The 13633-nt window shown below is 52.5% G+C and overlaps 2 protein-coding genes across 6 annotated transcripts in view; one reads left to right on the top strand and one right to left on the bottom strand.

Moving 5' to 3' along the window:
- Cacna2d2 (calcium voltage-gated channel auxiliary subunit alpha2delta 2) overlaps window positions 1–13633 on the bottom strand; it is a 128443-nt gene that overhangs the window by 92447 nt on the left and 22363 nt on the right. For all 5 annotated transcript variants that reach the window (XM_050139287.1, XM_050139290.1, XM_050139288.1 and 2 more), the window contains exon 2: window positions 11180–11261. In XM_050139287.1, coding sequence (XP_049995244.1) covers window positions 11180–11261 — 82 coding nt within the window. The remainder of the gene's footprint in view (window positions 1–11179; window positions 11262–13633) is intronic.
- The window catches only part of Hemk1 (HemK methyltransferase family member 1), a 105627-nt gene continuing 92658 nt past the window's right edge, over window positions 665–13633 (top strand). The window contains exon 1 of the mRNA XM_050139294.1: window positions 665–675. The gene's annotated coding sequence lies outside the window, so the exon portion shown is untranslated. The remainder of the gene's footprint in view (window positions 676–13633) is intronic.

Below are 13633 nucleotides of genomic sequence, written 5' to 3'. Positions count from 1 at the left end.
TTGGAGCTCACACCAAAGTCCAGGGGCCTCTCTCAGCTGGACGGATAGGCAAGCCTGCCTGGGAGGGGCTTGGGAATGAGAGCGGCTGTCTGGAGAGTGGGACTGCGTAGGACTGTCATTTGTTAACTCACAGCCTTCGTGGACTACAAACTCCACGATGTATAGGGAACACACAACACGCACAAATGTACTGGGGTGCCTCAACTCCATAGCCTCCTGCTCAAGGGATAGAGTGGAGCCCAGATCCTGGGACAGGAGGACCAGTGTGTGGTCTGTACTGTTCGGCCTCCGGTCAAGTGCAGGCTCAGATGAGTGGTTTGGAAAAACTCAGAGCACTGAGTTCTTCAGACAGTGACGTGCTGGACCCAAGCCCTCTGGGTGGGCTCAGTTCTCCCAGCAAACCATGTTTGTCAAAGGCGAGATGACAGACAGGACTCGTGACTCCTCCAGAGCCTCATCACTGTCCTAGCCTTTATAAGGCCTGGGGACTTCTGTGCCCTCAGATGCTTTGGTAGCGACACAGCCCCTCCACAAGGGCTGGAGCCCCAGGATGTTGACATTGCCCCAAACAGTAACCCTTTCACACCACATGTTCACTGGTGAGTGTCCCTGAGTCATCTCCTTGGCCAGATAGGACCTTTCAAAAAATTAATTGATTGTGATGTGTGCCTTTGTGTGTGTGTTCATCATGTAAGGAGTGCAAGTGCTTGTACGCCACGACATATGTGTGGGAGTAAGAGGACAAGCCCAGGCAGCAGTCCTCACCTCACATCTTGTCCAAGCCTGTCTCTTGTTCTTTACTGATGGGCATGCCAGGCTAGTTGGCCAGTGGTCTCCCCAGGATTCTCCTGCTCCTGCATTCAATCTCACTGAGACCACACACCCACACTACTATACCAGGCTTTGTGTGGGCTCCGAGAATTCAAACTCGGCTCTTCCTGTTCATCTTTACCCACCGAGCCATCTTCCCAGCCCCGGACCTTCTGTGGCTCCACCACAGGGTGTCCATAGAGGCCCTGCGGATGTGGGGGGAGCTGAAGCCAATCTGAGGTGGGAGGTCTCACCTAATGAGGCAGCTCATTCAACTTCCTGGGAACTCCCCATCTGTCTCCCAACAAGCTGTGGTCGGAGGTGTAAACGTTGTGCAGGCTCCCAGGGGCCCCAACCAGAAATAGAAGCTGCCAGACCATCCGTGATGCAAAGCAGTGAGTTTTCAGGACCCAGTTTCCTGTCCGCCCCCCAAGCAGGCTCCAGACCTCGCTGCCTCCTTCTCACTGAGTGGTTCCTCCACCACTCAGCAATGGAGACAATTTACATAATGCATGGGATGTGAGCACAACAATGGCTGGGGAAGCAGGGTGCCCGGTTAGTGGCTCCCTTAGTGGCTCCTAGGGAGGGGAAACACCCGCTCCTTCCCGCTCCTACACAGCTACCTCCTTCCTCCTGGAGTTGGCCTGTAAAGCTGCTGCAAAGCAGGGCCTTTTAAATGCTCAGCAGCTGCCAATAAGAGTCTGGAAAGGACGTCCCTGACCTGAGACATGTTCTGGAGCAACCTCAGGACAAAGCTACACACTGGAGGAAATTTCCAAAGTACTCAAGTTTGGAACACAAATCCACCCAGCCATGCTCCTGGAGTCCACACCCCTGCTGGGCCCAGGCCCTGCACGCTGATCCTAGAAGAGGCTGCTCCTACAGGCAGGAAGCTTTAGCTAGGCTGCCATGGAGCCAGGCTGCAGCTGCCCAGGAGGCGGTCACGTTCAAACACAAAGGCAACGAAGGAAGGGGGAGAATACATAAAAATTACTGGCATGGTAATTGCTTTTTATATAAATGTTCCTTTTAAAAGTTTTCCCCAGTGGTAAAGTCCCTCTTTAAAAAGAATAAATTCACTGCACACCGATTTATTCCACGCCTATAGATGGAGCATAATGAAAGCTCTTCCGTCAACACCTGATCAAGAGGCAAGTGTTGCCTCTTGACCCATCTACCCAGTCTGACTGCGCAATGATGCAGCAGAGTACCGAGGTGCGGCTGCGGGGATCTTTGAGGAGTGAGGGCTGGAGTTAGCACTGAGCCCAGATTGTAGGAGTCTGGTGCAGAGCTCACCAGTGTCTCAGGAGCTGTGTCTGAATGGAAGATGCAGAGCAGATCCAACCGCAGCGGTGTTGCTAATAGGAAGGAGTGTGGTTACTGGGAAATGTGAGGGCCTTCATTTTGTAGGGACAGGATAGCGTAGGCATTAATGCAGAGAATATCAGTGTGTGGCTCTGAGAACTGCCTGAAGAAGAGCCCAGCAGTGCCTGTAGATTAAAGAAGTGCTCTCCATACGCATCCAAAGGCTCAGAATCTGTGCCCTCGGACCAGCCACCGCTCCATAGGGACAAGGTCCTTGGTGGCTTTACAGCCTGGTCTTTGTACTGAATTAAGGACATCAAGAACTGCCCTGCACAAGGTCCACGATCTCCATGGGGTGGTCACTTCATCCTGAGCATGACACACAACTGATGCTATCTGCCCCACGGCAGGAAAGCTGCACACAGTATCGGCAAATGACTCGGGGAAAGCATGTGTGTAATGTGTGCTTCTCATCCACAACTGAGATTTCTCAGCTTGGATAATGAATCGGTTAAGTAGTTCTCACCTGCTTAGGTGACAGAACTCTTGGCATCTGCCTCCTTTAGTCCCACCCTGCCCTATGTACGCCTGCACACACTTCCGCAGGCAGCTCTCAGAGCCACAAGCTGATCCATGTGTGTCCTCTTGCCTGGCCACACTTGCCACGAGGAATACACGCAGGCACGAGCACTCGCTTCCATGAACACACAAACACTCAGTTGTTGACGCCTCCCCTGCAGCGCTCGGGCACAGGTGTGTCTTCAGTGTGAACACGCATACTTGCATTCCCATACAGCAGCATGCATACTTTAACCTCTCTTCCATACACAACGGTCAGCCAGGTACCATTTCATATCAGTCTCAGCATGAAGCCACTGACTCGCAGTGAGTCACCAGGGCTAATGGCCTTCCTGGTTATTCCGGTGGATTCTGGCAGGCCTGGACACAATCCTGCCTTCTGGTCACAGTTTCTGTATTCCACATGATGAAATCACAACATTGGACCTCCCAGAGATTCCTGGAAGCCTATGTGCACAGTAAGGATGCAAAAGCTGATAGGAGTGGAAGTCTTAGACACCGAGGGCCTTGGCACTGACCTAGAGGGCTTCCTGGAAGAGGAGAACTGTGATCTTGGTTTAAATCAGCAGAGGAGGAGAAGGTGAATGAGGAAGAAGAGCAAGTGGATCTGGAAGAAGTCCAGTGAGGGAGGGGCACAAGGCAGCGGGGAGGCCCAAATGCCTAGGCAAAGCTTCTAGCTACCGCTACTCAGCGCTTCCACCTTAGCCGAGATTTTGCATCACCCCAGAATGGCCCGTACTCCCTAGTTTCAGTCAAGTGCCAGTGTATCTGTGCAGCCAGCTCTTCTCCAGAGCACCTCTCCCCAGCTCCTCTACTTCCTCACAGAAAGCAATCAGGGGCTCCTGAATGTAGATTTCAATCCGGCAGCCTCATACAGGCCTATCTCTCCCAGGGCAGCTAGCACTGACCTCACTTCCCCCACGGGGACTGGCTGGATGGTACCCAAGGCCTTGTGGGACAGTCAGAGCCCCAGTGCCTCCTTCTCAATCTTTAGATGTCTATCTTCGGTTATCCATCCACAGAACAGTCACTAGCTGGTCATCTGTTGTCACAGCCATGTGGTGCCTACATGCATAGCATATACTACAGCCATGGATGTGCACAGCCTGTTTCTTGTCCTGCTGTGCACCCTGAGGCTAGGCACCCAAGCCTAAGTGTCCGTCATGTGAATATCCAGCCAAGGAGAGACAAGGACAGGGCCTTGGGGTCTACTCAGGATCTAGCTACTTTGGTCTCCTCCCCTATGTGGCATAGATTGGCTAGACTTCAGAATCACCAGGTCCCAAGGCTGGGAGAGAGGTAAGACCAAGGATGTGGCTCTGCTGCTTTCTCCAAACACGGCATCTCTATCCATACAGAGAGGACAGCTGTACTCAGGAAAGGCGGGGAGAGGACACCTCCATTTTCGGCCTGGTAGTGGGAAACGCTGCCTGTCCTGCCGCCCCTGGGGCCGGCTGTGGTTTGTCAAAACCAATTACTTCTCTGCCTCTGCCAAGCGCTTGGGGCTCCATGAATCTGAGTCAAGTGTCCCCATGGCTGCCACCGATTCAGCAATGGATAAGAATGGGGATGGGGAGGAATACAGAGTGGGTCAACTGTCCCCCACGGCCCAAGATGGAAACCCACTAGGCTCTCTATCCCATCCCCCGTCCCCACCCTGGATCATCAGACCAGCCCCTGGCTGTAGACTCAGCTGTCCCTCCACTCTTCAGAGATGGGTGTGGAAGCTGGAGAAGGGGAGCAGAGGCCCCAGCTACTTCCATAAGGACTGGGTCTTCACAGAAGCTGGACTCTTGCTCTCCTGCCACAAAGTTAGCTTCTCTGGCGATCTCAGAGGAGTCCATGTGTTCACTAGAACATCTTTTCCATGTACGTGTGCATTGAGAGGTGACTTGCTTTATGGATAGGCATTGGATTAGCATTCTTTATTGGATAGGCATCTCCAAATTCCTGAGACAACAGACCTAAGCGGCCTTCACTTCAGGGAAGTGCTGTCTGCCTGGAAAGGTTTTGCTCATGTCCTCCAACACTGCCCCTTCTTAAGGCAAGGAACCCCCAGCCAGATGACCCTGAAATCCCTGGAGCTCCCACTTAAGAACCCCCGATCCCAGCTGTGGCCTGACCCACCAACCTGCCCATTCCTGGGGCCAATACCTGGGAACAGTCCAGAGCTTGGTGGCTTTGTTCTGTCCCCGAGTTTATGCCAGGCAAGCTGCCATACTCTTCACTCTTCTTAAAGGGCCTGAGGGGCAAGCATGTGACTTGTTGGCTAAGAGGGTAAATCAAGGTCTCTTCCCTTAACCTCTGCCATCTCCGCCACATGGTGTCTCTGCATTTGGCTCCCTGGACTTCTGGCCAAGAAAAGCACTACCCTCATTTTATCATAGATTCATAGATGCTATTTATTCCAGCCCTGCCCAAGCTTGGTGGCCTTTATGCCTTTCTCAGTAAAATGTCTCCAAAATATGTCATGATCAGCTGGGATGAGAAAACCAATTTTCAAAATCCTGGGTTGAGTTAAGCAGAGACGACACCCTGATATTTGAATTTTTAAAAAACCTGTGACCAACCCTTAGAACTGCAATTGATTTGTTCTGGAGATACGGAATGGAGACACCCATGCTCACAGGGCTCCTTTTCCGGGCAGAAGAGCTCTGATGTGCATGCCTCTGGAGCCAACACCTTTCTTCTTCTGATCCCCTGAGGCTCCTACATCTCCCATGAAGACAGAACTGCTTGGATCTCCATATCACAAATGGGGGTAGAAGCTCAAACAGGCAGGAGGGCATGCCCCAGGTCCAACGCTGAAAGTCCAGCCCTGTCATTCCCAACCACATTATCTTTCAATTGCTGCCCAAGGCATAAGCTCTAAGACCCCAGCTCCACCTCAGTGTGAGCCAGGGCAGATTCTGTCTTCAGAAGACATAGACCACAAACATATGTTGTTCCTATTCCAAGCTATTCCTCATGTCCTCGAGATGACCTTGGATGCACCCCATAGTGACCTCTTGTCAAGTTAGAAGTCAGAGGCCTCTCTCCCTATGCTTGTATCTGGTAGTGGGTCCCATCTATCGATATTCTTCTAGACCCTTCTATGTCTGTGGACTCCCAGAAACCTTAGCAGCACCTTCTGAGGAGATTCCAAAATCCCACAAGCCATCTAGCAAGGACCTCTGCCTCAGCCTTTCTCAGCTGAGACTCCAGGGGTGAAGAGCAGGCATGTGTTTGTGCCCAGACCCCTTCTGGGTTTTTTTTATCACTGTATCTCCACCCGCTGAAGTCGTTCGGAAACAACACTCTCATGCTCCCAGACGGAAGAAAGAGGGGAGGGTTGGAGCTAAGAAAGGCTCTAGTGCCAGTCAACCGCAGCAGCCTGGCAGGAGCTGCCAGCATTAGGGCGACTAAGGCTGTTGGTGCTCGAGGCATGGATACTACCTAGGGAAGGTGTCCCTCCACTGTACTTCCTGCAATGTCTCTCTGATGTGCTGTGTGAAATGGTGGGAGACCTTAGCCTGGCTGGCCCATAGGCAGCAAGCAGTTCCTTCCATAGATGAAACAGCTTTTAGAAAAACTCCTCAAAAAAATGGAAATTTTCCCCATTAAGTCTCATTGGAGAGTGTGTATCTCAGGGCGGAGCAGAAGAGCAGCAACCACCTCCCACCAACACTGCGTAACCTCACTCAGGAAAGCGTGCTCCAGACGTCGTGGTGTCTGTGGGGGACGTGTGTTGTCACTCAAAGACAGGCAAGGAAAGGGAAAAGGTAGGGAGTAGGCTAGGCTGAGAACAGGGTACAAAAAGGGGGTCCAGACAGGGCTCGGCCAGGCTCTGCTGCACCCGCCTCTCTGTAACCAATTATGCTCAAGCGGCGGCCTCATCACGTTTCCGACGCCCTCCCAGGAGCCCCCCCTCAGCCCCATGCATCCCCGCTGGGTGCCGAGCAAGAGGACCATATGGAGGGAATAATAAGACAATTAACTTTCCATTAAAGAATAAAATATGTGGGTTTTTAGGGAGGCAAGCGACAGCAATCCCTACCCAGCGGCATATTTCACACCCGAGCCCCTTGCCACCTCCCCCACTACAAGGCGCCCCGCATCACCATCAACTGCACCAGGGGAAAGGAGGGTGTCTCTGGGCCCCTAAAGGAGGGAGGTGGCTGGATAAAGGGGTGGGGCCGGCGTGATAAGCAAGTGCAGAGAAGCCGGTTCTGAGGTGGGGGTGCAGTAAGCCTGGAAGGATCTGGTGGGGTTCTCTCATCATCCCCCAGCAGACTCTCAGTGCACTGCATCCCTAAAGAGCTGCTTGCCGCCCGCCTGTCTTTCAAAGGCACACACAAATCAGTGTGTGGACTAGGGATCACAACTGCTGCCTTTGCCTGGTCCTTTTGGGACCACTTCCAACCCCTGGCACGTCCCCTCACCCAAGCCTCTTCTTCTGCCCCTCTATGGTTCTGGTGCTCCATGCCACTTTAGGGCACTGTTAACCTTGCCTTGGATGCCCAACACACACTTTCCTCAAACGGGAACAGAAGCATTTTCAGCAAATACTAAAGCCAGTGTGTAAGTTTGCAGAGGTGAGCTGGGGAGGAGGTGGTGGGACAGAGACATTTCTCAAAGGCACCTACAGAGAACGGTAGATGTTTCCGGACTTTGGCCCATGCTGATAGCCAGCTCCAGATGTGGCATGCTGCAAATATTATGTACACATTCCTGAGTGCTGAGCTGACGAGCAGGAGGAATAGTGTGGGGGAAGACAAGGCGGACAGGACCGGCGGTGGCGCTGGTTTAGAAATACTATTTTTGGTCCTCATAAAAGGTTGAGGAGCCACAGACGCCATGGGCCTGGATCACTCTGACTGGACGATGTCAGTTGGGGGGACCCAGAAGAGACTGGGACTGGGAATTTCTGAACCTGCTTCTGTGGACATAGCTTGGGGAGGTGCTGACTGTGCGGTTCCATTGCCTGGACACCTGCTCATGGTTGGCCTGTCTGAGCTCTGGGACTGGCTGTTGGGGATGACTGACCAGGACCTTGGGTTTCCCTCCTTCACAACAGGTCTGTGAGGATACCCAGTGGCACAAAGGTCGGCTAAGACCATCATGAAGGAGGAGCCATTTAAGATAGAACCAGGGCAACAGGCATTTCCGCCCTGACCAGCAAGTGAGATCCATAGAGTTTGACATGGGCAGTATGTTTCCAGAAGATAGGCTGTGATCCTCACGGCATCTCAGGTCCCTGCTTCCAGCCAGCCTTGTCAACAGTTTCCTCCCACTCTTAGCAGAAGGTCATCTCCCCTATAAGCGAGCATCTTACCTATCCCAGGGCTGGTACACCCGATGACTGTCCCACGCCTGAGGATAGTCTCTCCTGCCTTGCTTTTCACAAGGTCCCCAGAGCTGTTCTCCTCGTACCCTGCCACCCATTCGGAAGTAGGAATGTACCTGCCCTAGGCTTCGAAGAGGAGAGGATCTGCCCTTCTCCTCATCCTCCCCTTGCACCCCCAAGCAACTGATGAATTATTCATCTTGATATCCTCATTATGCAAATGAGCTCTGAGCCCAAGCATATGTTCCCTACTCTCCCCCTAGCATGGGGACAATATGGTGCTGATGGGGGAGGGTAGAGAAGGGGCTCAGGAGACCTCCCTCAGTCCCATGGGCTGTAGAGGAGGCGGAATGTTTAGGGTCCACACTTTCATGGACTACACAAGGAAAAATTGGCAAGGGCTGGGGTGGAGCTATAGCGTCCAAGGAAGTGTAGCTCAGGGCTATCTGGCTAACCTAAGGAAGAAGAGATGACAGGTTAGCAGCAGACCAGGTACTGGCCTGGCGATGAGACAGGGTCTTCATACACAGCTTCCTTGCCATGGTCTGCCATGGTTTCTAACTTATAAATGGGCCACAATCTGCCCCCAGTTATGCCCCATGGGGTTGTGATAAGGTCGGGAGGAGGAAAATGCCAAGGCAAGGAAAACTCTCCCAAATGCCACTGTCTGCAGTTTCTGCTCTCTTGCAGCTGCCAGCCCTTGAGGCTCCAAGCTACTGGGGGTGGGGCAGCCTCTAGGAGTAGGGCAGGCAAGGAGTGGAGCCATGAAAGAGGCTCAGAAGCCTGAGGAGGGGCCGCCCCAGTGGGGGCCTAGGCTGGCAGCTTGGCAGCATTAGTGAGAGGGCCAATGAGAGCACTGGTCACAGCTCTGCACCAACCATCCTGACCCACCAGGACAAACACAAGGAGGGCACACCAGTCCTTGCCCGTGCAGTGGAGGGAGGGAGACGGTGTGAGGGTCGGGGTCAGATGTGAACAGTGGAGCAGGTAGGGAGTCCACCAGCTAGATCATTCTAGCTCCTTCCGCTAGACCCGTACACCTGTCCCCTCCCCCGTGGACACATCTCGGCCAAATAGTCAGTGCCAAGAAGCAGTCCCAGAGCTGTCAGCAGGAAGAGGCTGAGGAAGCAGGTGAGAAAAACTGGACTAGGACAGAGCCTCTGAGAGCTGGCAGCCGTGGGCAGCGGAGGGGCTGCCAAGAGTAAGGGACGCTGGGTCAGCATTTCCTTGCCCACCTGCCATATGAAGCACAGCCCTGCCCAGGTTCCCACAGCAGCAGGCATCCTCTGTGTGCCCAGGAGGAGAAAAACAGCCAGAGGCTGGGCTAGAGCAGGAGGCAGAAGCCCCAGCTCTGCCACAAGCCAGCTGTGGCAGCTTGTCCACTGGTAAAAAGGCCTGGAATTACCCACACGCCACCCAAAGCGAGAGAAAATTTCCTAGGAGAGAAACTGAAGAAAATCCTAATGATTTCTGGACAGGGGGGCAAGGTAAAATTGGCTTGTCCATTGCCACCCTACTCCTCATCTTCCAGGCAACCCCCCTGCCCCCCAGTGAAAAAGGGCTAACGGGGGATCCAGGTCTCCCCAAGGTGCATATGACAGGTTTGCTGTCAAATTCCATGTCTGGTCCTTACCATCCAGGAAGCTCACTCATCCAGACAGATCCACATCTCATGCATATAGCGTACATTATTTTTTCATAGATAAATGTTCGTTCTGAGTCGCTCATAAATATGAAATCCTGGAGGGCTCTTAACTGGCATTAGATATACGCAGATGTACTAATGCCCCATAGAAAACTTGGAAAAGCATGCACTACAGATTCCAGGGGCTACCATTCCTCCATTAACCTACACGGTTGCACTTGGCAGTGCCCACTTATAGCCTGGTTAGTGCAGAATGCTATTCCTGAGCCTAAATTGACTCCTGTTCCGGAACAGCTTTTCCCATAGTGCTTTCTCTGGAAGCTCTGGCGGCTTCCAAGTGCAGCTGAGTCATTGAGAGTTCACAGGAAGAGTAGGATGGGGGCTACTGCAGTTCAAGCCCAGCACCAGAAAAGGGAGTTCTACAGGCCTGGGCGATCTCGGGAAGAATGCTGAGCAAGCTAGCAGCCCAGTCCTTCAGACCTGGATGCCCCCCTCACCATGCCACCCCCTCATTAGCCACCTCTGCTTAACATCATTCGTGCCAGGGGTCCTACATCCATAAGAATGTAAATAAACTCACTCTAAGTTAACTGAGCCTGAAAAGGGGCTAAGGATGATCCTACAGTCCCTGCCTACATCTTTTAGCCCTGGCACTGGCCAAGAGGCATGACAGAAACACTAATTACCGAACCCTAGGCCTAGACTTAACCCCCAGAAGTAACTGTTTTCTCTGCTGTCCCCAGGCCAATGATGGGAAGGAGAGCCCCGTTAATCCTCTGCTTGATTCTGGCCAGGACCTCCCTGTACAGACCAAACTGAAGAGACACCCTCCTATTAGAGCCTCACACCCACTGCTGTAAGAGCTCCGTTCCCAGAGCCTCCACATCCCTCACAGAGAGCTCAAGCCTGTAGCCTGACGGCAGCACATTTTGCAGCCTTCTGGGGGTGACGGATGGCCAGCTCTTCACATCACTATTTCAAACATTAACATAATCTCCCAGGATGAATGTGGTCGCCGGCGCCTAATCAATCACCCCTCCCGTACCTTGATCCCTCATTCCGACACTTAACGTAGGCTTACCACTTCATACAGACTATAGTGCCTGGAATACCAGCCTCCCACCCTCTTCTCTGGGTCTTGTTTGGCTTGGCCATCCTATTTACTTGCTGATGAGACTCTTGGCTTCTTCACACCCTGTAGCTATGGCCCCTAAAGGGCCTGAGCTCCCGCCCAAGGCACTGCCTCAAATGCCTTGAAGAGCTCACCCACATTGAAAACTGACAAGTCCCAACACCCTGCTAGGCACAAGGTTCATCAGAATAGGCCACCATTCCAACAGGTTCCTGGAAAAGGTCAGACAGACCTCACGGCGTCACTACTTGAGATCCACTATGGCTCCCTATACCAGGACTTCAACAATGTCACCTCCTCCTCACCCCCTCATTTTTCTCCCTCATTTCCTCATTCCTGCTGGGAAGAAGGTCCCGGATGAAAAGCAAGTACACCAGCTTACCTCTCGGAGCTGCTGCACGCCTCCAAAAATCCGCATTACACCATCAATCTCCTGCTCCAGGCGCCGGGCCCAGTGCTGCATCCTGCATCCAGGAGAGAAAGAGATGTCAGGAGCTGCAGCTGCAACAGCCCATTCCTGGCCACCCAGGGGAACCGGGGCAGCTACTCACTCAACTCAATTTTCACCAGAGAAGGAGCAGACACAAGGAGCCAGAGTGAGCCTGTGATTTTTCCCTTTGATGTCTGGCCTGGTGGCCTAGGCTTTCCTCACACTGAGTGGCAGCCAGGGAGGAGAGAAGAGGGCATTGTGGATGCGCTGAGGGAGTTCAGCAGTTTGGAAGAAGCCTGCAGAGAGACTATTGTTCACTAGAAAGACCAGTCCTTGATGTAGCGGTTCTGAACATGGGGACTTCTGAACACCAGGGAGGTCAGAGACCCGAGAAAGCCAGCTGAGGTTTGAGGAAAGGGATGGGACCTGCTGTCATCCCCAATCCATCATGTAAACAGGAGGAGGTGGAGGAACCCACTTTCCTGGGCTTCATCTGAGCAGAAGACACAGAGAGCTTCCAACTCAGAGGCCCTTGTCTTCCTACTTTCCTGTCGGAGACGCTTATAGAGACCCAAGGTTGGATATCGATCATGAGCCCAACCAGGGCTCCAGTACAGATCATCCAACTCCTTTCTGGAGGTCTGGCGAACCCCTGAACTGCAAGCCTACATAACAGGCCGCCTGTATGCTGGTACCACCGTATGATCATTTAAACCCACCCCCCCTCTCAGCTTCCTCTTCTGGAAAGTGGAGATGATTCGAGGTCATCTCTTAGAATGACACAAAAAAACATAAGAGTAGGCGAGCCAAGGATGCTATATTCTCCGTGAGTGGACAAGATGAACAGGTGTTCATAACATCCTGTATTCTCAGCCCTGCATCCATTTAAGCAAGCTGTAGACAAGGCTCTTCCAAGACAGCCCATAAGGGACCCACCACAGAGATGTAAGAGGCCAGGGGTTCAGAGAACACAATGGAGTAGGGAAATGTCAGGAAACTTCTCAGGGCCTCCAACAGCCTTCACAGGGCCAATAACATCCCTGGTGTCATCTAGGGCCAGGTCTCTCTTCTGGCTCCTTGTCCCACATTCCTCCTCAGGCCTGTGCTAGGGGGTTGGGCTCATGCCATTGTGTGTGCCCGGGTCGGTTGGCATGGGAACTCAGAGCAGGAGGCAGGCAGATCACTAATTGCAATTTGCCAAGCTGAATGTCAGGACCATGATGGAAAAAAAAAATCAACATCAAAAGAAAGCGGTATTAGCTTCAGCTTGTTGTGGGCTGAGGTTACCGCCTGACTCCCCGTCTCTGTTCCCCACCATAGAGCAAAGGCTAACCTCGAGTCTGGGCAGAGGCCAGGCTGTAAGCCTCAGCAGCCAGGCTGCAGAGGGAAGAGTACTGCTCTCTGCCTGACCCCCGTCCACCAGCACCAAGGCTCTGGCCCTGATGGCACATGGACACCGTAGCAGGTGGCTCTTTTGTGATCCTGTGACTACAGAACCTGGGGGCTAACAACGGAGAGAGTCTCACTCCGTCCTGTATCTGGACCAAATGGGCAGAGTCAAGGACCCGATCTTCGAAGACAACCATTGGCTCTACCCAGACCCTAAACCTGACTTCAGCCTTCAATGGCTTAGGGGACAAGATACCAGTCATAACCCTTCCTGCGTGAATATACAGAAGGGCACCCGCTATCTACTAAGTACAGTACCAGCATGTCATGTGCTTTCTGGCTTCAATCTTCAGAGGCAAACAAAATCCCCAAGCCACAGATGAGGAAGTTGAGGGTTAAAAGGGGGGTTTAGTGACCTATCTAAGGTCACTCATCCAGGAATGGGAGGACACAGGACTTATTGCGGAACTTGCCAGAATCAAGGGTCAACCATGTGCGTCTCCTTCCAACTCAGTACACCACCTTCAGTGCTTGAACCAGCCACAGCGGGAACATTGACACCACAGAAATGGGCAGATGTTAGAAATCACAGCACCACTATCACCCCCAGCAGCAAACTGATAAGCATTTTAAAATGCTTCGACAATTTCATACAACATATTCTGGTCATATTTACCCCCTCCACCTTTTTCCAGGTCTATCCTTACCTCCCAACTTTATGACTTCTATTTATTTGCTTATTATTTATTTATAGATCAGTTCTTTCTATGTCGCTTTAGTCAGCTCTCTGTGTAGACCAGGCTGGCCCCGACTCACCTGCTTCTGCTTTCCTAGGATTGGAATTAAAGTTGTGTGCCACCACGCCTAGGTCCTCTTTCCTCTTCTTCATGTATTTGTAAATAATCCACTGAGTCCCGTATGTGCTGCCCGCATACCCACAGGTGGGGGCCATCCACTGCAGTTTGATCAAACTTCCTGGGATCATACCGCTAAAGAAAACCACTTCTCCCTTCCCCA

The sequence above is a fragment of the Alexandromys fortis genome, unplaced genomic scaffold, assembly GCF_014885135.2.
Source record: "Alexandromys fortis isolate MF-2015 unplaced genomic scaffold, M_Fortis_MF-2015_v1.1 scaffold_36, whole genome shotgun sequence".
Lineage (NCBI taxonomy): Eukaryota > Metazoa > Chordata > Mammalia > Rodentia > Cricetidae > Alexandromys > Alexandromys fortis.
This window is presented reverse-complemented; position numbering and strand designations above follow the sequence as displayed.